This window comes from Equus przewalskii, chromosome 17 (genome assembly GCF_037783145.1).
Source record: "Equus przewalskii isolate Varuska chromosome 17, EquPr2, whole genome shotgun sequence".
Lineage (NCBI taxonomy): Eukaryota > Metazoa > Chordata > Mammalia > Perissodactyla > Equidae > Equus > Equus przewalskii.
Genome location: NC_091847.1, coordinates 66,181,087 through 66,205,887, shown reverse-complemented (window position 1 = coordinate 66,205,887; position 24,801 = coordinate 66,181,087). Strand labels below are relative to the sequence as shown.

Sequence of the window (24,801 nt, the reverse complement as noted above, 5' to 3'; positions counted from 1 at the left end):
AGATCTCAATTATATCTTCCCTTTGGAAAGACTATATTAAATTCAATTTGCTAACATTGTAGTTATATTGTATTTGATAATGCACCAAATTCTGAGATCAGATAGCATAGTGCTTTTATTTTCACTTTTCTTTGAAAGTAGCTTCTTGCCCACTCTTTTTGGGGGAAATAAATTCATTATATTTAAGTAATCTGTCATGCTGATTCATTTTAGTGCAAAACATCTTTTTTCTTTTTCTTTTTTTTTTAATGGGGAAGAGCGGCTAGAAGATAACAATTGAATTAACTTATCTTTTATCTTTGTAAAGTCATCTTTTCTGAAGGTCTTATCAAGCCAATCAGCAAAAGATTTTGTGCAGTGATTTCAGAGGTTGACACACTGGCATAGGGGACACAAGGGGAGGAAAACTATTGGAAAATAAGACAACTATCTCTGCATTTTAGAAGCATCGGTTTTTCGCAGTTAAGATATTTATTTACATATAATAGATGCAAAAAAGTAAAAGCAAAAATTTAGCCTTTATTTTGCATTAGTGAAGGTAGACTGTAAACCCTTACCCAGAGAAGCAATGTTCTAGTTCATCATCCTGTAAAATTTTTCATTATTGAAATGGGGTTTAGGGGAAGCCTGTGTTTAGACTCATTGCTGTCTTGGAAAGAAGAAACTGCTTGCACATTGATGAAATCTTTTGTTTCCTTTTTTATAGTTGTTTCTCGGCCAATACTGTGGAACAGATTATTGAAAATTTACGGCAAGATGGTTCATCTTTTGCCCTAGAGCAGTTGAAGGTAATATATGGATCATTTCAACCCTGAGCATGGTGAATTCTTGTGATAGAGAAGCCTCTCCGAGGGGTGTCAGAGCTCCGTGGTGGTGACATAGCCCACTGCACAGTTTGTTTGCCTGAACTTAGCTGAGCATCAGAAAGCGGTTCCACAACACCTTTACCAAAGTGCCTGGTCCACTTGCTGGATGATAAAGCTAAGCTGTTTTTTGTCCTTTGAATGTGACAGAGAAGGACTTTAGTAAGTATGCTTTATCTCCAATAGTCCCCGTTGTCCTGTGGGAGAAGCGTTTGTATTAGAAGAGTTGGGTCACTGGAGAATAGTCACCATATAACATATTGCAATTGTAACATTAACCTATCAGTTCTGTTTAATATGCAGCAGATCAGTATATGGTCTTCTAAGCATATACTGATTTAATAAAGGTTTAATAAAAAAGTGATCCTTTTTAAACTAACAAGAGGCTCTATCTACAGCTATAGCTGAGTCTTAAGTGTTAGGTACACTGATCTTTTGACAATGTGACTCAATTGGTAACAGCAAAAGAAAAGCCTTTTTTGTATAAATGAGTGCACATTGGGTTACTGACATTCTTGGAACTGTCAAACGATTATGAAACTTGGAGTCTTACAGACTTCTAGATAAGGAAAGAAAAAACGTGTTTCCTTATACTTAAAAGAAAAGATGTTTTTAGCTTGTCTTTATTTTTCAGTTTATAGGTTGAATTCTAACATTTCACTTGTCAGGAAACTTAATGACAAAACATTTAGGTAAATTCTGGTAAAGATGAAAACATTTCCCATTGTTACTGTATTCTTAAGGGGGAAATCCCAAGTTAATTTGTGTCTTAGGATCTTATTCAGTATTGGAATTCTAGTAACCTTTAAGGATAGACATAAATTAGAGTAGGTAGACCAGCCATATAATTCCCTAACTCACAAAAGTACATTAATGTAACTCTTAACAACTTTTAGGAATGTTTGCATAAATGTAGATAATAATTTTATGTTTCGAGGATTCTGACTCTAAGTTGGTTCTCTTGTTTCCAGAGTAATAGAGAAACTAATATTCCTGTTATTTTGATTTTAGCAGTAGAGCCCAAGTAAGTATACACTTAGTAATTTCACTTGAAAATAGTCATGCAGCACATTACATCATAGGCTATATGATGTCACTTTAAAGCAATAAAGATATGCAATGAACCATATTATTTTAAATCACTGGCCTACCCCAAAACTGAGGGATAGGACTCATATGGTCTTTCAATTTTCCTTCCATTCCTCTGGCAATATGACTGTTCTGCATTCAGAAAAGAGTACTTGGCAAGTCACCCATTACAGTGAGGATCACCATAAGCACTTTCACTCAAAGGACAGGTTTTCATTTTTATTTAGTTGATCTGTACCTCTCATGTGTGAATGTGGCTCTAAAATATTAGTATCTGCTGGAAATAACATGATGTGGGCATCAAGAAATTTCCACTGAGCTTCCCTCAGAGCTTAGATACAGGATTCATTTTAATTATGTCAACCAGAAACATACACCAAAAAATACTGAGAGAGAAGATAGTTGATAGTGCTTTGGTGAAAGATTTGCGGATCAAATCTTAAAGAACATTCTAATATTTGTGTCAGTAAACCTCTTGGATTGGTCCTAACCCCCATGGGCTCTTCAGGGATTCCTGTCTTCCTTCTGCACGTCCCAAGGATCTAGTCTATGTTTATGTTCCAAGTTGCAACCATCTACTCTATGTCTTAGGGGTTCCTGATGGTCCATGGGCAAGAACATAATCTTTTCAACATACTTGCTCAACATTAAATAACGTAGATTTTTAGAAATCTTTTCTTTAGATTTTTGAAGTTTTTACTGATAATCACTATAGGCCAACATATGGGGTTAAAAAAATAACAAATATAGGGAGGCTGTTAATTCTTTACAAGTGATGGAATTTTTATAGTACCTTATTTTTATGGCTTCTCATTTTCTCTTCTTAGATTTTCCTTCAAAGTTCTAATAAAACTTTTTTTTTTAATGCCTAAGATTGGAATTAATCAGATCTTTTAAGTACCTCTTTTAGTGTAGGTTGTTCATGGTACCAAATAATCCATGTAAGCTAATGGGCTATTTAAGTGCCCTCGTGGGCAGCTTACCTTAGGGAAACCTTAACCAAAGACTCCAGTTGCAGTGCTCTCACGTTTTTGTGTATGAGTGTGTTTAATTGTGGTAAAATACACATAATGTAAAATTTACCATCTTAACCATTTTTAAGTGTATAGTTCAGTATTAAGTATATTCACATTGTTGTGCAACCAATCTCCAGAACATTTTCATCTTGCAAGACTGAAACTTTATACCCGTTAAACAGCAACTCCCCATTTCCCCCTCTCCTCAGTTCCTGGCAACCACCATTCTACTTCTGTTTCTATGAATTTGACTATTCTGGATACCTTTCATAAGGGAAGTCATACAGCATTTGTTCTGTTGTGACTGGCTTGTTTCCCTTAGCATGCTTCAGGGTTCATCCATGTTGTAGCATGTACCAGAATTTTATTCCTTTTTAAGGCTGAATAATACTCTATTGTATGTGTATAATGCATTTTGTTTATCCATCCATCCATTGATGGAAATTGGGTTACTTCTACCTTTTGGCTGTTGTGAATAATGCTGCTGTGAACATGGGTGTACACATATCTATTTGAGAACCTACCTGTAATTCTTTTGGATATATACTTGAAATTAGAATTGCTACATCATATGGAAATTCTATTTTTAATTTTTTGAGGAACCTCCATACTGTTTTCCATAGCAGCTGCACCATTGTACATTCTCATCAACAATAGTGTACAAAAGTTCCAATTTTTCCATATCCTCGTGAACACTTGTTATTTTCTGTTTTTTCATGGTAGCCATCCTAACGACTGTGAAGTATTATCTCATTGTAGTTTTGATTTGCATTTCTCTAATGATTAGTGATATTGAACATCTTTTCATATGCTTGTTCACCATTTGTATCTTCTTTGGAGAAATGTCTATTCAAGCCCTTTGCTCATTTTTTAATTGAGCTTTTGACCTGTGGTGGTGAGCTGTAGCAACTCCTCTCCTGTTTCAGTCTCCCTTTTCTGGTAATGAAACTAGCAGGCTTGCCAAAGTAAAGAACGTTCTTCAGGGCCAATGAGAGAGAAGTATTTCTTTTCCAGAATTGTAAGTGATATCAATAATCAAAGGAATATGAATAGAGGAGTTTATTACCCCCCGTTAGACTCTCAGCAAGGACACTGAGCCAAGGAAGGAATTTAAATGGGTTACAGTCCTTTGGAGGGTTGGGATACGAAGTATTTTCTTGGTTATTGATAGAGGATAGCCTCTTGTGTTAAAGGCTTAGAGGGCATGTAAGTTTCTTTCCAGTACTACAAAACTCTTAAAATTTTTTGGAATTTCTTCTTTCTAATCACCAATATGAAATTTATGTATTTGTTTGATTTTAAAATATTCACTTTGTGAAGAGTAAATGAAACTGAGCTTTATACTTGAAGTTAGCATGCAAGAACATGACAGCCCTGTCTAAAGAATTCATACACTGAAAAATTGGGGGAAAAAATGGAAAACTAAGAATGATAACCAGGGCATAGATTTTAAGAAAGAAGAGCAGCAAAATATTAAAAAGAAAAATTAAAAGATTACTAATCTTTCTGTAATCTTTGAGAATTACCCATATGCTGTACTATTTAAAAATAAAGTGACATTCATGAAGAATTAAATGCTACAGGAATTGTTCTTCTGCTGTAAACAACAAGAAAACTGGACAAAATGTATGAAACAAGTGTTTGCAGACATTGGACAGTGCGTGCAGCACAGGGCTTTGATTTCTGAGAGGAGAAAAACAAGCAAGAGAGCCCTAAGATTGACTTAACTTTTTTGACATGTTTTGGGTAGGACTCCGTGAAACCAGGGAAAGAATCACAGGAAAGCAGTAGTCTGAACAGTTAACAAGGCTCATACACGTCTGGGAAGAGTTCATGTTCCCATCAGCCAAAAGGTTTACACTTTAGTAGTGGAGGTTTATTAATACTAGAGTAAAAGCTGCTGTGAACTCTCCAGGAAATTCACTGGGGAAAAGATGATCTTTTCAACACGTAGTTCTGGAATGGTTGGACATCTATATGCAAGAAAAAAAAAGGTACTTGACTTTTACCGTGCACCTATAGGGGAGAAAAAAATTCTCCTCTACCCTCTTAGGGTCTCTAGCTGGGCCTAAGAATTAAATTGATATAAGACAGATTAACAGAAAAGCATACAAATTTTATTACAGTTTTACATGTACATGAAAGAAGAGAGTAATTCTGTACAAGAGAATGAAGACCTGAATAAGTGACCAGAGCAGGAAGCTTTTATACCTTTTAGAAAGAAAAACAGTAAATTTGTGAAGAATTGACAAGATGAAGGAGTTTGGGCTTGGGTAGTAAATAGTGGAGAAGTAACTAGGAAGATAAGGGTTAGTTTAAGAAGGTTTGTACAGATTTCTTGGCCCCAAATTCCATCTTGTGATAAGGATGTCTTCCTTCCTCCTGGTACAGGGCAGGTACATTTCACATGGGAGTTTTATCTCCTGCTTTCAGGAAGAAAAGAAGGCTCGGAGTGCCCTTCTTACACCTAGTTGTTCTCAAGCGCCTTTAACAAAATAATCAGTATGCCACTTTGGCATATCTTGGAGTGACATGCTCTGAACTCCTTCACACCCTGTGCAATTCAAGATGGATTATGCAGCTAAATGTAAGAGCTAAAACTGTACCACATCTAAAGGAAAACATAGGAGAAAATCTGTGACTTTGGGTTAGCCAAGATTTATTTTTTTTTTAATGCAAAAAGCAGGAGCTGCAAAAGAAAAAAATTGATAGGTTGATCTTTGTTATAATTAAACACTTTTCCTCTTTGGAAGACACTGTCAAAAAATGAAGAAGCCACAGATTGGGAGGAAATATTTATAAAACATATATCTGAAAACAAGACTTTAATCCACTATGTATAAAGAACTCTTACCATTTAATAATAATGATACAGACACCACTAGAAAATGGGAAATCTAGACACTTCGTCCAAAGAAGATGGATGAATGGCCAGTAAGCAGGTGAAAAAATTCTCAAGGTCTTTAATCATTAGGAAAATAGAAATTAAAACCACAGTGAGCTGTCACTGTGCATCCATTAGAATGGCTAAAATTTAAAAAGTTGACAGTACCAACACCAAGTGTTGGTAAGGATGTGGATCCAGTAGCTATAACTCACACATTACTGGGCAGTAAAGCAGTTTGGCAGTTTCTTATAAAATTAAATGTACGCTTACTGTAAGACCCAACAATCCCACCCCTAAGGATTTACCCAAGAAAAATGAAAGCATATATCCAACAGATGCTTGTACGCACATGTTCATAGTAACTTTATAATAGCCAAAAACTGGAAACAGCCTAATCCTTATTAACTATTGAATGCGTAAGCAGATTGTGATATGTTCATACTGTGGAATACTGCTCAACTGTAAGAAGGGACGAGCTACTGATACATGAAACAGCATGGATGAATCTCAGAAACATTATGCCAAGTGAAAGAAGGCAAACACAAAGGACTACTTACTATGTGATTTTATTTTTATAAAATTCCAGAAAAGGCAGAACCTATAGGGACAGAAAACAGATCAGATGCCCACGGGTAGAGTTGAGGGAAGGAGAACTTTTTAGGTTGATGGAGATGTTCTGTATCTTGATTGTGGGGGTAGTTGCACAGCCGTATTCATTTATCAAAACTTATAGAACTGTGCACTTAAAATGAGTGAATTTTATATGTAAATTATACTTAAATAAAGCTAATTTAAAAAAGTAAAATGGCATACCAAATTATGTTAAAAAACAGTTTGACCTATAGAAGTGGGCATTATATTTGCTGAAGGTACCCATTACAGTATGCTGATAATTGCTATTAAGAGTAATGGGCTACTTTAATGGCAGTGTTGATGGAGACATTGTGCCTTTGGGGAAAGAGTACAGTAAACCTTAAGGGGAAAATGCATCAATTTATGTAGACAGGAAGAGAAAAGAGTTTTCCAGTCTACTGATGGATCTTAGTGACCTTAAACGCTATCATGAGCATTTAGGATATCACGAAATAGGAGTACGTGTGTATTTAGATACTATCTTTTCGTTTTATTTAAATTGTTAATGGTTTTAAGAAATTACTGGACAAGCCTTAAGATAAGGTTGCAGAAAGCGCTCTTCTTGGACTAGCTTTAAGCCTTCTACTGTAGATGAGGAAAGAGAAATACTGGTGCCCATTTCTTTAAAGTGCTATTTGGTCTTTATATAATAACCTGACTCTTCAGAATGGTGAAAATATATTTAAAAATACATATTTCTGCAGTATTCAATGAAGTAGGCTGACTTGTTCAGTTTAGGTATTTTGTATTTCTATTGGTTTATTGTCAATCTGAACACTTCTGGAAAAGATTTATAGATAAAAGTACATAATGTATAGGGTGATTATTTAGAAAAATAATCACAATTCATAGCAAAACATAACTCTTAACTATGGTTCATTTAAACAAGTTAAAAAATCAGAGACCTGTTTAACAGGATATAACAGTGGCTTACATTGCTTGATTTTAAGATCACAGATGATGTAACTTATTACTGTGGATCAAATTCTACCTTTTGTTTAATTCCTTTAAACCAAAGTACAAATGCTAAGAGGTATTTCCCATTTAAGCCTTAAAACAACACAACACAGCTTCAGATCTTTAGTGGCAATGTTGTAAAACTCCATAAAAATGGCATTGTCAGTCCATAAAGATCTGTGCACATCTCTCTGCTTGTCCCTATCCCATTATGTGTTCATGTCTCTCTCCTGCTTCTGTCTTTTGCTTTACTGAATGCTGTCTATGGCAGACTATAAGCTCCTGAGAAGCTTGCTTACTCCTGTATTTCCAGACACCTATCACAGAGCATTTCACATTGTAGGAATGATGAGTGAATGAATGGGTAAGGTAGTGTGCTGGCCACTGAGGTGCAAAAATGAAAATCTGGTACCTGTTCTCAGAGAGTTCATGATCTAGTGGAATAGACATAAACAATTGTAATACAGTATGGTATGTACCTCTAAAATAGAGGCACAAATTATTGTGGGTGTACAGAAAATGACAAAGGGAGCCTGAAACAGTCACAGAAGAGGTGTCTGAGCAGAATCTAAAAGATGGAAATGTGTTGCCAAGTAGCAAAGAGCATTCCAAACAGAATAAAACACATACTCAGAGGACAAATGTTTGGAGCATGCAGAGTGGGGAACAAGGAGATAAAGTGTCAGAAAATATGACCAAAAAGATGATTGGAGCCAGATTGTGAAGGGACCTTGTGTTAAACTAAAGAGCTTGAATTCAGTGAGTTTTTTCCTGAGTGGTGTATAGTTTAAGAATTCATTTTTTGAAGTACATAAAAATAAGTCATACATGTGTAGCTCAGAAATTTTCACAACATGAATATAACCAACACCTACAATAAATTATGAAGCATTCCAGATGTCCCACTCGTGTCCCTCCCAGTCACTACCTCTCCCCTAGGATAACCATTATACTGACTTCTAACACCATAGATTTTGTTTTTGAGTTTTATATAAATGAAATCATATAGTTTCGTGTCTGTTTTCTTTTGTTCAACATTTTACTTGTGAGTTTCACCCATGTTGTACATAGGAGTAGTTTGTTCATTTTCATTGCTACGAGATCTTCCTTTGTGTGATAGGTCACATTTTATTTATTCGTTTCTACTATCGATGGACATTTGGGGTTATTTGCAGGTTTTGACTGTTACATGTAGTGCTGCTATGAACATTTTTGTCTGTGTCTTTTGGTACCATTAGATACACATTTCTGTATATACCCAGGAGTAGTACTGCACTCATCAGGTGTGTTGTTAAAAGATAAACTGAGGCATATTAAAAATTTTAAGAGTTTACTTGAACCAACATTTATTCAAATCCAGCAGCACCAAACAGAAAGTGGTTAGAAAAGCTCCACTGATAGGAGCTAGGGGAAAGACTTATACAGAAGAGACGTAAGCAAACCAGGGAAATTGTTTGATTGGTTGTAGCTGAAGTGGTTGCGTTATTTGGGAAAGTCTAGTTGGCTGTTTATGATTGGTTGTCTTTAGATTTTGATTTCTTAACTTTGAGGCATTACAGGATTAGGTTTTGGTTTGCTAGTAGGCTGCTAAAGCATTGACACCACCTCAGTCTAATGGCTTCTTTGTTTCATTAATTTAACAATGTGTCTATTCATCCTGGTAGTTACTGTCACATAGTTTTTTAAATTTGTTTGTACTAGTTTACAGTCGTGTACTAAGTTGCCCCACATTCTCACCAACACTTAGTGATATTTGTCTTTTTCATTTTAGTCATTCTGGTGGGTGTAAAATAGCATTGCATTGTGGTTTTAATTTGCATTGCCATGATGGCTAATATATATTATTTATATTACATATGTAGTATTATAATGTGTAATATACATGTGTTTATTGGCCGTGTGGGTATCCTTTCCTCAGTGGCTGTTAAATCTTTTTTATTGTTACTTTTAATTTGTAGGAATTATTTATATATTCTGGATATAATCCTTTATCCACTAGATGTACTATGTACATCTACCTCCTATCTGTTACTTGCCTTTTCTCTTTCTCAGTGGTATCATTTAATGAACGAAAATTTTAAATTTTAATGTACAGTCATGTATTACTTACCGACGGGGTTACATTCTGAGAAATGCGTCATTGGGTGATTTCGTCGTTGTGCGAACATCAAAGAGTGCACTTACGCAAACCTAGATGGTACAGCCTACTACACACCTGGGCTGTGTGGTGCTAATCCTATGGGACCACCATCGTATGTGTTTGCTGTTGACTGAAACGTCGTTAAGTGGTGCACGACTAATCTAGCTTATTCCTTTTTTTCCACTGCAGTTAGTTCTTTTATGTACAGTTTAGGAAATCTTTGGCTACTCCTGAAGCTTTCAGAGACTAAAACACATCACATACTAGGGCTTCAGATTTCTCAACAGCATGGGAAGCTAAAAGGCAGTGGATCTTTGCCTTCTATGTCAGGGGTCCCCAAGACCATCCCTGGGGTTGGTGATCCTCCAGAAGGATTCACAGGACCCAGCATATAGTCGTATTCATGGCTAAGATTTAATATAGTGAAGAATACAAAGCAAAATCAGCAAAGGGAAAAGCACATGGGGTGTAGTCTGGAGGAAACCAGCTGCAAGTTTCCAAGAGTTTTCTCTCAGTGGAATCACACAGGACTTGCTTAATTCCTCCAGCATTCAGTTGAGACAACACATCTGAAGGCTTTCATTGTAAAGTGGTTATTAGGTACTCTCTGCCTAGCATGTAACAAAATTCCAGACTCCAAAAGCAAAGCAGCTGTTGAATCTTGCATTTCATAAATATGGTATGTTGCTCTATTTATTGAGGTCTTCATTAATTTCTCTCAACAATGTCTTATAATCTTCTTTATAGAGGACTTGCATTTGCACATCTTTCATTGGGTGTATTCCTATGAAATAAGGAATTATTTATTCCCTGCCAGATATTTGATGAGTGTTGTTGCAAATAGTGTATGGTATTATTTTAAAATTTCATTTTCTGTTTGTTGATCTATATGAATATAATTGAAATCAAATTTTGTGTATTGACTTTGTGTCCAGTGACTTTGCTAAACTCATTCTAATGCAAAAGGAAGTGGCATAGCATTGTAGGCAAGGAGTCAGGCCTATAATTCTTGTTTATTAATTATTTAAGTACTATAGAAGACCACCTCATAGTACCTTGAATTGTTGTTCTCCTTATTTCCAAGGTAAGTGGATTTATTTACAGGTGAAGACTGTAGTTAAGACATTCTCAAAGAGTCACAAAGTGCGAAGGAAGACCTACTGTATTTATACCACTTCACCTTCTTTATATTGTAAAGTGAAATGTCCTCTGATATATTAGTGGCTTGAAATATATGTATTAATTTTATTTAAGCATAATCACAGTTTGCTTACCTAGCTGGGAACATAATTTATGTCTGGCAAGCTACAAAATGTAGATTTATTACTTAAGTGATAGGTGTAAAGTTTACTGCATTTGTGGAATGATCTGTTTTGTTATTGTAACAGGTTGGAAAACTTGTTTGGTGCCTTGGCAGGGTGTTTGGCAGGGTTAGGCTAAGGCATACTCTTACTTTTATGAGACTTTGTCATATGAAAGTACTGTTAAGGAGCAAATTTTAATATGATTTATATCAAAACGCAGCTAGTTTATTATAGACGATAAAGGAGCTATTGGACTAAAACCAGTAAAAATTTTTTTCTACCAGGTAATTAATAAAATGTCTCCAACATCATTAAAGATCACACTAAGACAACTCATGGAGGGCTCCTCAAAGACCTTGCAAGAGGTATTAACTATGGAATATCGGTTGAGCCAATCTTGTATGGTAAGAATTGTTTTTTAAAGTATTGTCATTTTCTGTTCATGAAAGTAATACACGTTCATTGTAGAACATGTAAAATACAGAAAACTATAAACAAGAAAATTAAAACTACCTGTAATCTACTCTATGAAAACAACAGGCCAGTTAGTTTAAGGTGTGTGGAAGTACTGCTCCCAGATTGTTGTTAAGCCTTTATGAAACAGCAGTTACATTTGCATGTATAAGTGTAAGGAGGCCTCTAACCATGTGTGGAATTCAAAATAGAAGTTAACCATTTTTTTGGGCATGGTCTCTGACCTTTGGGCAAGAAGCATAAACTCTCTAAAGCTGAATTCCCTCATTTGTAAAACGAGGAATGTGTTTAAATGTGTGTGTGTGTGTGTGTATATATATATATATATAAAATATATATATAAAATATATAAAGTACAAATAGAAGTTACTGGTCTGTTACATGTTTTAATTAATAGATTAGCATTGAAAGTACCATTGTAAATACACTTAAAATAGACAATAATCACATGGAATATTATTGATTTTATGAAGCATTTCAGAGTCATAGTGATTTCTTCTTCCAGATGATAAACTCTTTAAAAGCAGAACTGTCCCTTTTGTGTCTTGTGTACAGGGCCCTTAGGTTAATAAAATTATGGCCTAAAGGAAATACTTTGTTTAATAACTAAAAAGCAGACATCCCTAATGGACTTTTATGCCTTGAAATATTTATTAAGATAGTTTGTCTAACCATAAATAAAGCTCTGTTGGCTGTATGTTAAAGTCACTCCTGGTAGGATGTAAACGGCAGCTGAGTTCTGTTGTTCATTATGAGCAAGTGCTCATATGCTAGGCACTTTGTATGCATTCTCTCCATTAAATCTTACACTCTCTCTAGAAGGATAGGTACTATTGTCTCCCTTTTACAGATGAGGAAACTGTGGCATAAGGTGGTGCAGCTGTTAAGTGACAGACACATGGTGTGTGAAACTAGTGCAGGCCCTGTGGACCACTACCCAGCATACCTCACGCAGTCTGTGTTTCTCACTGTACATTTAGTGCACTATCTAGACTGATTCCCCCTTCCTTCGTTCTCTCAGCAAATATGTTAGCTATGTGTCAGGCACTGTGCAGAGTGTTAGGTTGTTGAAAGTGCTCATGCTCCTTCTTCTCATGGAATTTATAGGCTACTGAGACTCTAAAGAACAAGTGAAATAATTACAAATTGTGGTACGTGCTCTAAAGGAAACATACAGGGTTGGTGAAAGAAGAGAGTGATGCAGGGACAGGCTGGAGTCAGGGAGGCAAAGGGAAGCCTGCTTTAAATTAGTAGAGTAGGTCAGGGAAGACATCTCTGCGATGTCAGCTCATCTGTGACTGGAAGGGTGAGAAGTGAGTATGTTGAAGCCTCTTGAGTTTCAGCAGCGGGTAATTTGATTTGTTTTAAGAAGGTAATTCTTGCTGCTGAATGGAGATGGCATTGGAGGGGTTCAAGAGTGGGATGTAGAGACCAGGTAAGAGTTTATTGCAGTTATCCAGCTGCAGAATAGTGGTGGCTTGGACTAGGGTGGTGGCAATGGAGAGAAGTGAATGGATTTGAGATATATGTAGCAGATAGAATTGATAGTCCTTGATGATGGGTGTGAGCAAAAAAATGCATTTAGGAGTTAGAACTCAAGAGGTGTGGGTTAAAGATTTAAGTCTGAAAGCACCATTTACACACAAAAAAACTTTAGAGATTTATTTATTTACTTAACAAATAAGAGTGCTAACTATGTGCTAGGCACTGTTAGAGGCACCAAGAATACCATAGGTAAACAACACAGACAAAAATCCCTGCCCTCCTGGAACTTTGTAGTGGGGGAGATAGACTGTAAACAGATAAATTTGTAAAATATATAGTACACGGTTATAAGTACTAAGAAAAAGTGAGAAGGAGGATATGGGATATAGAGGGACAAGGGGTTGAACCTGTAGATAGGATGACCAGAGAAGATCTCACTGAGAAGATGTTCTTTGAGTGAAAACCTGAAAGAAGCGAGGGAGTGAGCTGTGCAAGTGTCAGCGTCACTGCAAGTACAAAGCTTGGATAGAGGAACTGCAGGGAGATTGTAGATGGAGTGGGGTGGGGGTGGTTGGTGAGTGAGAAAGAGATGAGGTCAGAGCTCACAGGGTGGGGAAAGGCCGTGTGGTCCAGACTTTGAATGTCATGGTTCAGGTTGTGGCCATGGGATTGGGAGGCTAAAGTGGGTGGGAGAGAGAGGAGCTCACCAGGAATACAGATGCCTAGAAATTCTCCATTTAATCTCAATTTTCTTTCAGAGAGGCCATGACTTTTATGAAGGCGTTAGGGCACGTAAGTAACAAATAGTTTTTTTTTCCTTCTGGCTATTTATGGAAATAGGACTTGTGAGCATATACTGTTAATCAAAGATGATAGTTTTATCAGTGAAAATTAAACTTCTATAATGATTGCAAAGTTTTTTCTTTTTAATATTGCCAATTGGCATATAAGGGAAGATGAATCTTTGAAAGCAATATTGTTTAAAAAATTCACATAACCTGGTCACTGCCTTCTGATTTGTACGTAAGAGGTAATCCTACTCCTACAGTCCATGGACTGCCTCTGCTAAGCGCAGCGTGAGCCTGTGAACTCATTCTGCTGCTGAAGCCTTTGAAAGGTGCATTTATTCCCTTAAATGAGGGAGGCAGCAAGCCCCCTGCCCTTCCTCTCTCTTTTGGACTGACCTGGCAAAACCCGAGCAGTGTCAAACCCTGCCAGTCCTTGCCTGTACCTGAGCAGTTAAACACTGACATTGAGGAAAACCATATGACATAATTAGTAACATCTGCTAATGCTCTTATTAATCTCTGTTTTTGCTTCTCATCTCCAAAGTCAGCATATTTAGAAAAAGCAAGTGAAGTAGTTGATTTTTTTTGTTTCCAGCAAATTTGCAGTAATTTCTTTTTATGTATAAGCCCATATCCCTATAAATAATAGCTTAGTTATTTATGTTGTATAAGTTTCATCCCTCTGCATGTATTTTGCATATCTAATTTTCTTGTGTTTTTAATGATCACTTAATATAGCACATTATCTGAATAGAAGGTTATGTTCTCTGAGCTGTAAGCTTCTATAAACACTGGTCACTGTTGTAGAATTCTCTTAATTTTTATCATGACACAACATCATCAGAAATAAGCAGTGGGTTCAGATCCTTTTAGAGGACACATGGAGTTGAGACAGAGGAGACTGCTATTTGTTTTATAAAAACCAAGTAAAATATGCGTTTTTTCCACTAATTCCATACAAATCCTTGCTGCATGTGGATCCGAGCCTTGAACTCTGATTTTAGGAGGTTATATTATGTTGGGTTACTTGAGTTATGTTTCTAAAGTATGCATTATATGTTATAGCAGCCCTTCTTAAACTTAAAAAAGGATAGTATTGTTTTTAGATTTACTGTCAGATATTTGAAAGAAAAAGAGTTGAAACCAACCAGCATCAAAGTTCTGATTCATGACACTGGTGTTTATCAAGCTACTTTATTCAGAAAGCAGTATCTATTCTGGGTAAAACTGTTTGGTGTTCTTACATAACGAAATGTTTGCTACAATTTGCTAATTATAAAATATGTTAGCATATTAGATAAACTAGCAAATTAGGGGGATAGTTGTCAAAAATTCTTACTTTTAATATCTAGAATAAATTTTTTCCTGGTTATAGAAGGAAATAAAAAATCTCAGCAGAGCTAAGAGCTACCAAATGGAATTTGAGTGGGTGCCTCATGAGACTTCTGAAAAACCTGAGCTGCCTACATGGCAAGAACTTGTTACATCTATGCTAGGTAAAAAGGTTACTTTGAAATAAAACAGCATGCAGATCTGATTAATACTCTCTTTCCTTTTACCCTTCAGTGGACTGTCAAGGAGGTAGATAGCGTTGGCTGGAAGGAATTCTTGTAGAAAGAGTGTTCCAGGATTGTTTTTATTTATGCTGTCCAGGGAATGTAAAACTTTCAGATTGGCAGGGATCATAACATCAGTGTTCAATACCACCACTGATCTGATACTGGAATCTCGTAGTTAGGCAGCCAAACCTTAAAAACCTTCAGTATCCATATTTAATTATGCACAAAGCCCACCTTCCCTCTACCTCCTGAGGCAGCCTGCTTCCTTGGCTCCCAGATTGCTGCTTTAATTATTTAGCCATTTAATACTAAATTTTGTTTTTAGGTTCACTGAAGAGCTTGTGTGTTTAAATATTTTCTTTCTTCACAAGAATTATGCACATTTTAAGCATGGTTGAAATTCTACCACCACTATACAAAGTATAGGCTCTTTCCCTCTTTTTTAAAAAAAATTTTTTGAGATAATTGTAGAATCACATGCAGTTGTAACAAATAACTAGGGAGATCCTGCATACCCTTCACCCTTTTGCTACATGGTAACATTTGTATAACTATCATATACTATCACAACCAAGAAATTGACATTCCCCTCTCTTGTTTAAGGAGAGGTTACAGATTGCCTCATACTTATAATCCTGTGGGGATACTATGTGGCTACACTGAGTGATGACTACACCGAAATAAGAGAAGTAAAGTTTCATGATAACCTGGAGGTGGTCTGGTATTTTAATTCAGAGGTGTGTGAACTAGAGGATTCAGCAAAATGGCAGTATCCACATTTAATTATGCATAAAGTCCCCTTCCCTCTACCGTAAGTAATTTTCCTTTCAACTCAGTGTGGAGGAGGTTAAGAAGACAGATCTGGGCCCTCCACCCTCCCCCACCTTCCCTTTAAACCACACCAGCTCTGGTTTTAGCTGTTTATAACGGGAAGGTTTCATTTACAATTTTGTTTGAAGAAGAAAAAAAGAGTTCTATGGCTTAAATTACTGGATTCACTCAGTAGGCTGTATTCCAGCTAGAGGCATCAGACTTAGCAGGTTAGAAAGTTACCACACGGGTCATCATCAGTACATTGCTATCTATCCAAATTCTGTGGGGGCCTAATTTAGAAGAAAAGAGGAACACATACAAAAATTTAAACTTTGCAGGAAAAAAATGTGCTATAGAAAAATATGCCTAGTACAGGGTAGTTTCTGTCAATTCATTAATTAAAATCTAATACCAGAAAGATGTGTACTAACATTTCTTATATCTTCACTTGACAGTTTTAATAGATAAAGACCAGAGTCCAAAGTGGAAACCAGCTGATTTAAAAGAAGTTACTGATGAAGATTTGAATAATCACTTTAAATCTCTGGGACACAATGATTTGAAATTTTGAGGTGACTGGATTTTTAAGGTATTATTTTGGAGCAGAGATTGGGAAACTATGGCACGTGGCCAAATCCAGCCTGCTGCCTCTTTTTATATGTCCCACAAGCTGAGAATGGTTTCTGCATTTTTAAATGGTTAGAGAAAGAAATTAAAGACTAATATTTCATGATATGTGAAAATTACATGAAATTCAGATATCAGTGTCCATATATAAAGCTTTATTGGAATATAGCTGTACTCATCTATTTACATATTATCTATGGCTGCTTTAAGTAGTTGCAACAGGATTGTAAGGCCTGCAAAGCCTTACATATTTACTATCTGGACTTTTTCAGAAAAAGTTGCCAACCCGTTTTAAAAGATGGGAAAATTTGAAGGTCTTTAGAGATTCTTGAGTTAGTAGTCATGTTCCACATAAGGGCATTTCAGTCACTGATGGACTGCGTATAAGATGGCTGTCCTGGGGGCCAGCCCCATGGCCGAGTGGTTAAGTTTGCACACTCCGCTTCGGCGGCCCAGGGTTTTGCCGGTTTGAATCCTGGGCGCGGACATGGCACCGCTTGTCAGGCCACGCTGAGGGGGTGTCCCACATGCCACAACTAGAAGGACCCACAACTAAAAATACATGACTATGTACTGGGGGCTTTGGGAGAAAAAGGAAAAATAAAATATTTTAAAAAAAAAAAAAAAAGATGGTTGTCCCATAAGATTAGTACCATATAGCCTAGGTACGTGGTAGGCTTACCATCTAGGTTTCTGTGAGTACACTCTACAGTGTTCACACAATGACGAGATCACTTGACGACACATTTCTCAGAATGTATTCCCATCGTTAAGCCACGCATGATTGTATATCTAATTGAAATGGGAGCTTCATGTTTTGCCTTTGGATAGTGATTTGTATGTATGTGGTTTATATGTTGATTAAATAAACATGTATAGATTATAAAAAATAAAAATCCTAAAATCTTGTTGGATACTGTGTTAATGCTTCATAGTAGAATTTTCTCCATGTATAAATATTTTAAAGTAATTATGAGATACTATGGCAGAAGTGTTCCTTTGATAACATTGGAAGTCTCAGGCAAAGAGAAAAGGTTTTATAAGCTTGTCCCTCCAGTGTTATTAACCCAACCTAGGCCTTCCCTAAAGTTAATCAGAATCCCTTCCTGTGGCGGAAGTGAATGCATTATTTCTCGTTGTTCACAGTATTTGCTAATCTGGCAGAATGAGGAATTAGGAAATTCCAGTCTCTTAAGATGGAGACACTCTGCTTTCTGTAATTTACATCAAACTTGTGTGTGATAACAGTTATTTATCCTTACACAGTTCAAATCAGGAGAAAGACATCGAAAACAAGGACTTTTGTTCAAACTAGAAATACTTTCAGTAATTGGTACTATTGGCAAAATAAGTTTTCTTTAAGGTTCACAGGAAACTGCAAGGTGTTCCAGACTTGGGACCTTAAAGTCTAGGTAAGAATAATTTTTAAATTAAAGGTCAGCTTATCATTTATTTTATAACTTGTTATAGTTTTCCCTTCACCCCAAAGTCCTCAAACTAAGAGAACTTCAGGTTTGTAAGAACAAAAAGCAGCAGAACTGAAAAAGACATCAAAGATTATATCCTGCACCCTTCTCACAGATGAGGAAATTGCAGTCCAGAAGGAATTGCTTTAAATTTTCTCAGTTCTTAATATATTTAACCTGAAGCATTTTTATATTCTTAAAGCTCCTAAATTGGACCTGATTGATCAAAGAGATTATTTGTATTAATGGGTTTTTATTCACTTTGCATGTTTACAAATGCAGAAAATGTCCGTTATATTAAAAGATTTGGAAGTACACAATGTTGAAAAGCATTTGCTTACTTCAATTATTTAATAAGAACTCATAGCTTGTTAATTGCAACTAGACTTTTATTGTGCAGTTACAAAAAAAGCTTTTCACAAAAATATTTGGAAAAAAATATACCATTTCATAGCTAAGTCTTACAGGGAAGAGGATTTGCTAACAAAACTTGAGTTTTACAAGGTAAGATGTAGGGAGCGCATCTGAGTTCGTGTCCACAGCTCCAAGGAAGATGTGTCCTATTTGGTCACACAAGTACTGGATGAGGGCATTATGATTAAGCAACCAATATGTTTGGTAGAACTTTATTTTTAAATTACTGTTCCTTGACTTTATTTATGATATGTCTCTAACTTTTGATTTCTAAAACTATGTAATATGAAAGTATAGTTCCCCTATCTCGTAAGATGCCAATGATATTGAGTAGGATATATGGGTATCATGCTATTCATCCAGTATGTCTATTTTTAATACTAATAAGGCAGTTTGACACAAATTATTCCTTTGAGACTAAGATCATTTTTATCTCCTTCAAAATTGTGCTTTAAGTGCTCATAACCATAGGTAATTTGCAAAGAACTGATAAGGCAGCTGACAGTGGATAACTCTCGGATCAAAGGCATGTAACCAAAAGGTAATGGCACACAAGACAGTTCACTGGGGAGGGAGCAGTGAAGCACACGTGTGGGTTCTGAGAGTCTTGGTCAATGAGGAAGTAGCGCATCTCCTCTGATGACCTGCCACTTCTACAGCGGCCACCGGCCGGTCCTTTGCTGTGCGGGTGCCAGCTTATCTGCCCCTGCACTGGATGTTCTTGAGGGAAGAGATTCAGTGGCTGGGCCTGTGTCAGTGTGGTGAAGAAAGGAAGTTGCTATTGTGTCCTTTCCCTCAGTTGAAAAGACTGGAAACTTGTTTTTGCAGGTGCATCTTCTGATGGAGCCTGACATTAGTCCTGTTTCTTGGGCTGCCTTTTCCCCACTTTCTTTTCCCTTATAATTTGGCCACTATTCTTATCTCATCTGTTTGTGATATAAGTTGGAACAAATGTTTCCCTTTCCAATAGCTAATGGTTCTTTCAGTCTTTTGTTTTATATGTCTCCTTCCTTCTCAAACAGTCCTACTCTTTTATTGTTCATGAAGGACCTTCCAAATGAAGTAAATCCGATATTTAAATATGAAGGTATGATAGAAGTTGAATTCAGCCTATCAAAGAAGTTCTCATCTTTCTTCGCATCAAGACTAAATTATATCTTGATAAGTATCACATGCAGTACAAGTGTGTTTAGCCAGCTCTTTCTCCTGCCTGCCACGACTTGGTTTAGTCACTGACTCACTGAACATGCATTCCTTGTAGTTCCTTGTCCATGGTTTGACGTAGAATACAGCATATATTTCCAAGATAAGTCTCTGTATGTCATAAGATATTATACTCTGTTAAAATGATTCTGGGGTGAGGGAATGGTACTCAGCTACACACCCATAGTGCCATAGTGTCAGAGAGGGTGGCAAAAGAGATTAGAATTCTAGCTAGATATGGATCTGACAGGCATCCCTGTTACACCCCTGAGAAAGAGGGGCTCAAGGCAAAGGAGGAACCTGAGGTTAAAATATTGAGATATAACCAAAAGTCATTAGTCTATGTCCCTATGTATGCTGAAAAATTTAGTGTGATGTGCTGCTTTTATATGGCTTTGTGTTCACAGCATAATATGTATTATTTTATATACCTAATTATATCTTTTAAACAGCAAATGACCTTGCAGCAAAAGTGTCCTTATGTGAGATATAAAATGAATGAAAAATGGCAACTTCTAGGCTTTGGTCTGAGTCATTAGTATAAACACTCAAAAACCTAAATTTTTCTTCATCAGCTGGAAATATGTTTTGCACTTTTGGGAAACTTTCTGTTCGTAGCCTATGACCTCAGATCCTTGTATGAACAGTGGTAGTGGTTTTTCTATTTTGTAAATTGCTAGATTGTAAGTACAACAGGACAGTACAAATCCTGAGATTAGGTGAAATGAAAGTTGAATGACCAGGTGTCCAAAGGCAACTGAAGGATGGCACATCACTCATTTAAAGAACTGTCCTTGCCCGTGTAACTTGGAGGATTCACTCTACTTGATTGTGGGTTTCAAAGTATAATTGTCAAAATTAGAGGTAGCATTTCTGCCTGCTTACAAGGCCAAATACATATTTAGCTCATTAAAGAGGTCACAGCCTTTTTCTGCCTGCCTTTGGATTTCAATGACAAGGATCTGTTATCTTAATAAAAGGAACTAACGTCCGTGGGCTTAAATAATTCCCCTTTCCAGTTAAACTCAATGTGTAGCAAATCTTGATGAAGTAGGAAAATTGGAACTGAGTCTCTAGATTAGAATTTTCTCAAGTTATGTCTTTTCAGTATCATCTTCCCTCACTCCCAAATTTTCTGTTACTATTGATCTCAATCAGTACTTAATCCTTTTTATTTTTTAAAGAGATGTGAGCTGTGACAGTTAAAATAGCTTCCCAAAAAAGGTAGCCAAATTTCTGAAAATAGTATAGTATATGGTTGTAAATACCCCATGGGCATTGTTACCATAAAAAAACAAATACAAGAGTACTCTCTTTGGAGGAGTGTTTGATCTTTTGTTTTATAATACAATGATAAATCATATGTATAATCTGATCCCACAGTAATTTGAATGGTGATTGCTCCACTGGGCAATAAAAAAAAGGGAATGAGTGCCCATATACCAGCCCTCTGCATCTATGAGACCCTAAAGCTTAATACACACTCAGCACTGAGAACAGGTTCTGCTTTCTACCTTGCTGACTAGGGCTTCTGTTATTCTGAATTTACTGGTTTGCTATTTATAAAAGGTACCTATACTTGTTTTCTTGTATAGTTATATCACTAGGCTTTTTTTTTTTTTTTTTTGAGGAAGATTAGCCCTGAGCTAACATCTGTGCCCATCTTCCTCTATTTTGTATGTGGGATGCCTCCACAGCATGGCTTGATAAGCAGTGCTAGGTCTACGTCTGGGATCCAAACCAGCAAACCCCGGGCCACCGAAGCGGAATGCACGAAGTTAACTGCTACGCCACCAGGCTGGCCTCTCACTAGGCTTCTTAATGCAATAAACATTAATGTCATGACCTCTGTAAATTGTATCTTGTTAAGATGCTGTATAGACAAAGTATGAGTCATCCAGTGACAGCTGTGGTTAGTTAGGGCCCTGAGGTTCAAGGTGATAGTTATGTTTTTCATCTACAAAAATAAATATCTTATTAAGGACAGGGTTCAAGGTTGACCTCTTCTATATGGACTGCTTCCTAGTGCTTCATCATTTGTATTAGGGAGGAGGGATCCTTGATACAAATGTTTTTGACAAACAAGAGCCACTGTTAATCGCCATGGCTTGAGGGACATTCCCTTGCCGAGGGATTTCAAGAAAAGTTCTTTTCATATCTTGGATATTTTGTTAAATTAACAAATAGTTATTCTAAATGAGTGTCTTTAACCATTTGGAAACTTGGGGCACTTTTAAGTTTTTATTTCTTTGGTGATACCATCGCTGCCTCAGGAAGAAAGTGGTGAGACATAACAGCTGATTAGTATGGTGCCACAGGACAAAGGTTGCTCTTTAAATGACTTCAATCCAAGACCAAACAGATAGAAACCGCTGTTAACTTATAACTGCTTAAAACACATTTCATTTTAGGTTTTCCTACACTCTTGATATTATCATAGACATATTTTTACATCCAGATGGAGTTATTTGTATTTATTCACAGCAGTTTTTGCTTTTGTTTCATGTGTTTAAACTAGCACCAGCTGTATCCACAGCTCAACAAAGTGTCATCATCCTAGAGCATCAAGGCCCCTCACTCTCAATGTATGGGATGTCGTAATACTTGATGTTATTGCCTGCCCACTGCTGCAAGGCATCACTCAAGATTTCCTGGGACAGGCGCTGTGCAAATTCAGAGACCACAATTTGGGGCCCTGGAGGTTCCTTCACTTCCTCTTTGACCTCAGCTGGAGAAGCCATCCTAGGTAGAAATCTCTCTTCCGACATAAACCTTTCTTCATCTGCATGCCGCTTCTCACTGTCAAATGTGGTAGGAAATGGGAAAGTTTGCTTTGATTTCATGCAGCCCATGTTATGAAGAGAAGGAAAGCAGTAGCAAAGACTACTTCAACAGCATCCTCAGAAAACGCTGATTTTGTCCACGTGATACCAACCAGAGCTTTTCCTCTGCAGGCCTCTTCGGAAATCAGTGTTCCCTTTCACCACTCTTCACGTGTAATGTTTATCTGTCAAGAGAAGGGAAGTTTTCATTTTGAAGTTAAAGAATACAAAATACTGTATGATCAGGTAGCATGTAGAAACAGCAACAACAGCTTTTATCAATAGGAAAGATAATCATTCAGTAAAAAGGGCAATTTACAAAACAGGAAAACATTTTTTCAAGATCTTGAAAATTTTATAAAACTGAAAACACAAACTTTTGCTAGTTTAATGTTCATCGGGTTAGTGAACTATAGCCTTCAGGCCAAATTCCAGCTGCCTGTTTTTGTAAATGAAGTTTATTAGAACACGGCCATGCTCACTTGTTTACGTAGTGTCTGTAGCTACCTTTGTGCTGCAACAACAGAGCTGTATTTGTGACAGAGACCGTGTGGTCTGCAAAGGCTAAAATGTTTACTATCTGGCCCATTATACAAAATGTGTGCCAACCTCTGACCTATACTGTTAAGGGAGACAAGCATATCAAAATTTGCTCTTGCCTCCAACCTCATGAACCTACACAACTTGTGCTGTTATTGTTGTCAGGTTTGTCCCTTGGTCAGATGTTTACAAGTGGAACAGGATGACGGTCTTTACACTAGTGCCAATTCTAAGCAACACAAGTTAGACCTGGCAAAGCTATTCATTTCTTCTGAATTAGGTACTCCCTGTGAAATTATATGAAAAGTTCAGATTAATCTAAAGGTTAAAAGTTTCTCCCCCTAAATATCTCATTCTTACTCGTGTTTGATAATTGGATGGTAAGTAGGCTGCAGTGCTTGTGTTGTGCCTTCTACACTTGCCAACTGGGTGTTGTCACTGAAGAATTTCTCTTAAGATAGGACTTAAGGGAAACTAAAACAATAAAAAGCAACTGCACCGGAGGGAGGTTTAGTCATAAGAAAGTGCAGGCAAAGTCTCTATGAATGAGGTTATGGTCCCTGATTATATCTTAGTTTTTGGGCCAAATACAGCTCTAAAAATTCATAAAATAAAATTCAGTTGATTTATTTCTGAAACCACTGATCTTAAGAAGGTAAAAACTAGCACTTAATCCATGTTTTAATAGTTTGTAACTAAAGTAAAAGTCCAGAAAAGGTGATCTTTCCCCAGGTCTTACTGCTATACATTTTTTAGATTTCTATAAATTCTATGCAATTTCTCCCATAATGCTACATTTGTTCTCTACCTCTACCCTAATAAGGATGATGTGGAGGGTAGGAAGGAAATCTAGCCTTCTGTTTTTAATTGCCTTTAGTTCTGATGCCCTGCTACCTGCTCAGAGATGTATTTCAAAAGGGGAACAGGGGTGTGTGTGATGTTTGTCTGCTTTACTAGGCGGAACTACCTGAAGACAGGAACTGTCCTGGCTGTGCATCTCCAACATGTAATGACTTACATAGTATCTATTTTGTACTATGAGGGACAGTCAAGGTAATTAGACATAGTTAACCTGAAAATGATTACTTAGAGAATTCAGTGAGTATCAGATAAATTAAAAGCCATGAGCAGAATCATCAGAATATTCTGTTTTCTAAGATCTTTGGTTTTGCAAAAGCAGCTTTATCTTACCATAACAAAGTAACTAGTGCCAGATTTGCCCTCTCACCAAAACAACTTTAAACCTGGACAAAATATATGTGGGTAAGTATATTTTCAGGCATTGAACAATAGATAGCACAGTACTGTGATACCTGAGAGAAAGGAAACACAGGATGTTAAACCCCACAGTTGATCATCCTGAGATTCTGCCTGGGGCATCTTCCAGCATTATCTCGGGAGTTTGAGCCTAAGCAGAGAGGCAGTTCTGCTGAGCTAAAGAGGTTACTGAAGCAGATGGCAGTTCAAGAGAAGAGGGAGCTGTGGGGAGGGAGGCAGAAATTTGCATAAGGTCTTATCAAGAGTACTTGTCTGAGGCGTGGGATGTGCATGTACAGGAAAACCATCTGCAAGACCTAGCAAAAGATTACCTGCTCTGAGACTCAGAATTGAACAGTGATACCAGAAGTTAGACAGTGCTGGGGAATCCTTGGAGTTCCAGAGCAGCCTGAGTGGAGGAACCTCACTGAACACTTCAGGCATTTAGCTACTATTCTAGAAAT

General features: G+C 36.8%; 2 protein-coding genes across 3 annotated transcripts in view; one reads left to right on the top strand and one right to left on the bottom strand.

Moving 5' to 3' along the window:
• Nucleotides 1–17,549, top strand: part of HIBCH (3-hydroxyisobutyryl-CoA hydrolase) — a 98,967-nt gene extending 81,418 nt beyond the window's left edge. For both annotated transcript variants that reach the window (XM_008516520.2, XM_008516521.2), the window contains 4 exons: nt 707–788; nt 11,174–11,293; nt 13,607–13,640; nt 16,464–17,549. In XM_008516520.2, the coding sequence (XP_008514742.1) occupies nt 707–788; nt 11,174–11,293; nt 13,607–13,640; nt 16,464–16,579 (352 nt within the window). In that variant the 3' untranslated portion in view covers nt 16,580–17,549. The remainder of the gene's footprint in view (nt 1–706; nt 789–11,173; nt 11,294–13,606; nt 13,641–16,463) is intronic.
• Nucleotides 17,550–21,940: 4,391 nt separating this feature from the next.
• C17H2orf88 (chromosome 17 C2orf88 homolog) overlaps nt 21,941–24,801 on the bottom strand; it is a 45,524-nt gene continuing 42,663 nt past the window's right edge. The window contains exon 3 of the mRNA XM_008516516.2: nt 21,941–22,725. Within this exon, the coding sequence (XP_008514738.1) occupies nt 22,283–22,570 (288 nt within the window). The 5' untranslated portion in view covers nt 22,571–22,725 and the 3' untranslated portion in view covers nt 21,941–22,282. The remainder of the gene's footprint in view (nt 22,726–24,801) is intronic.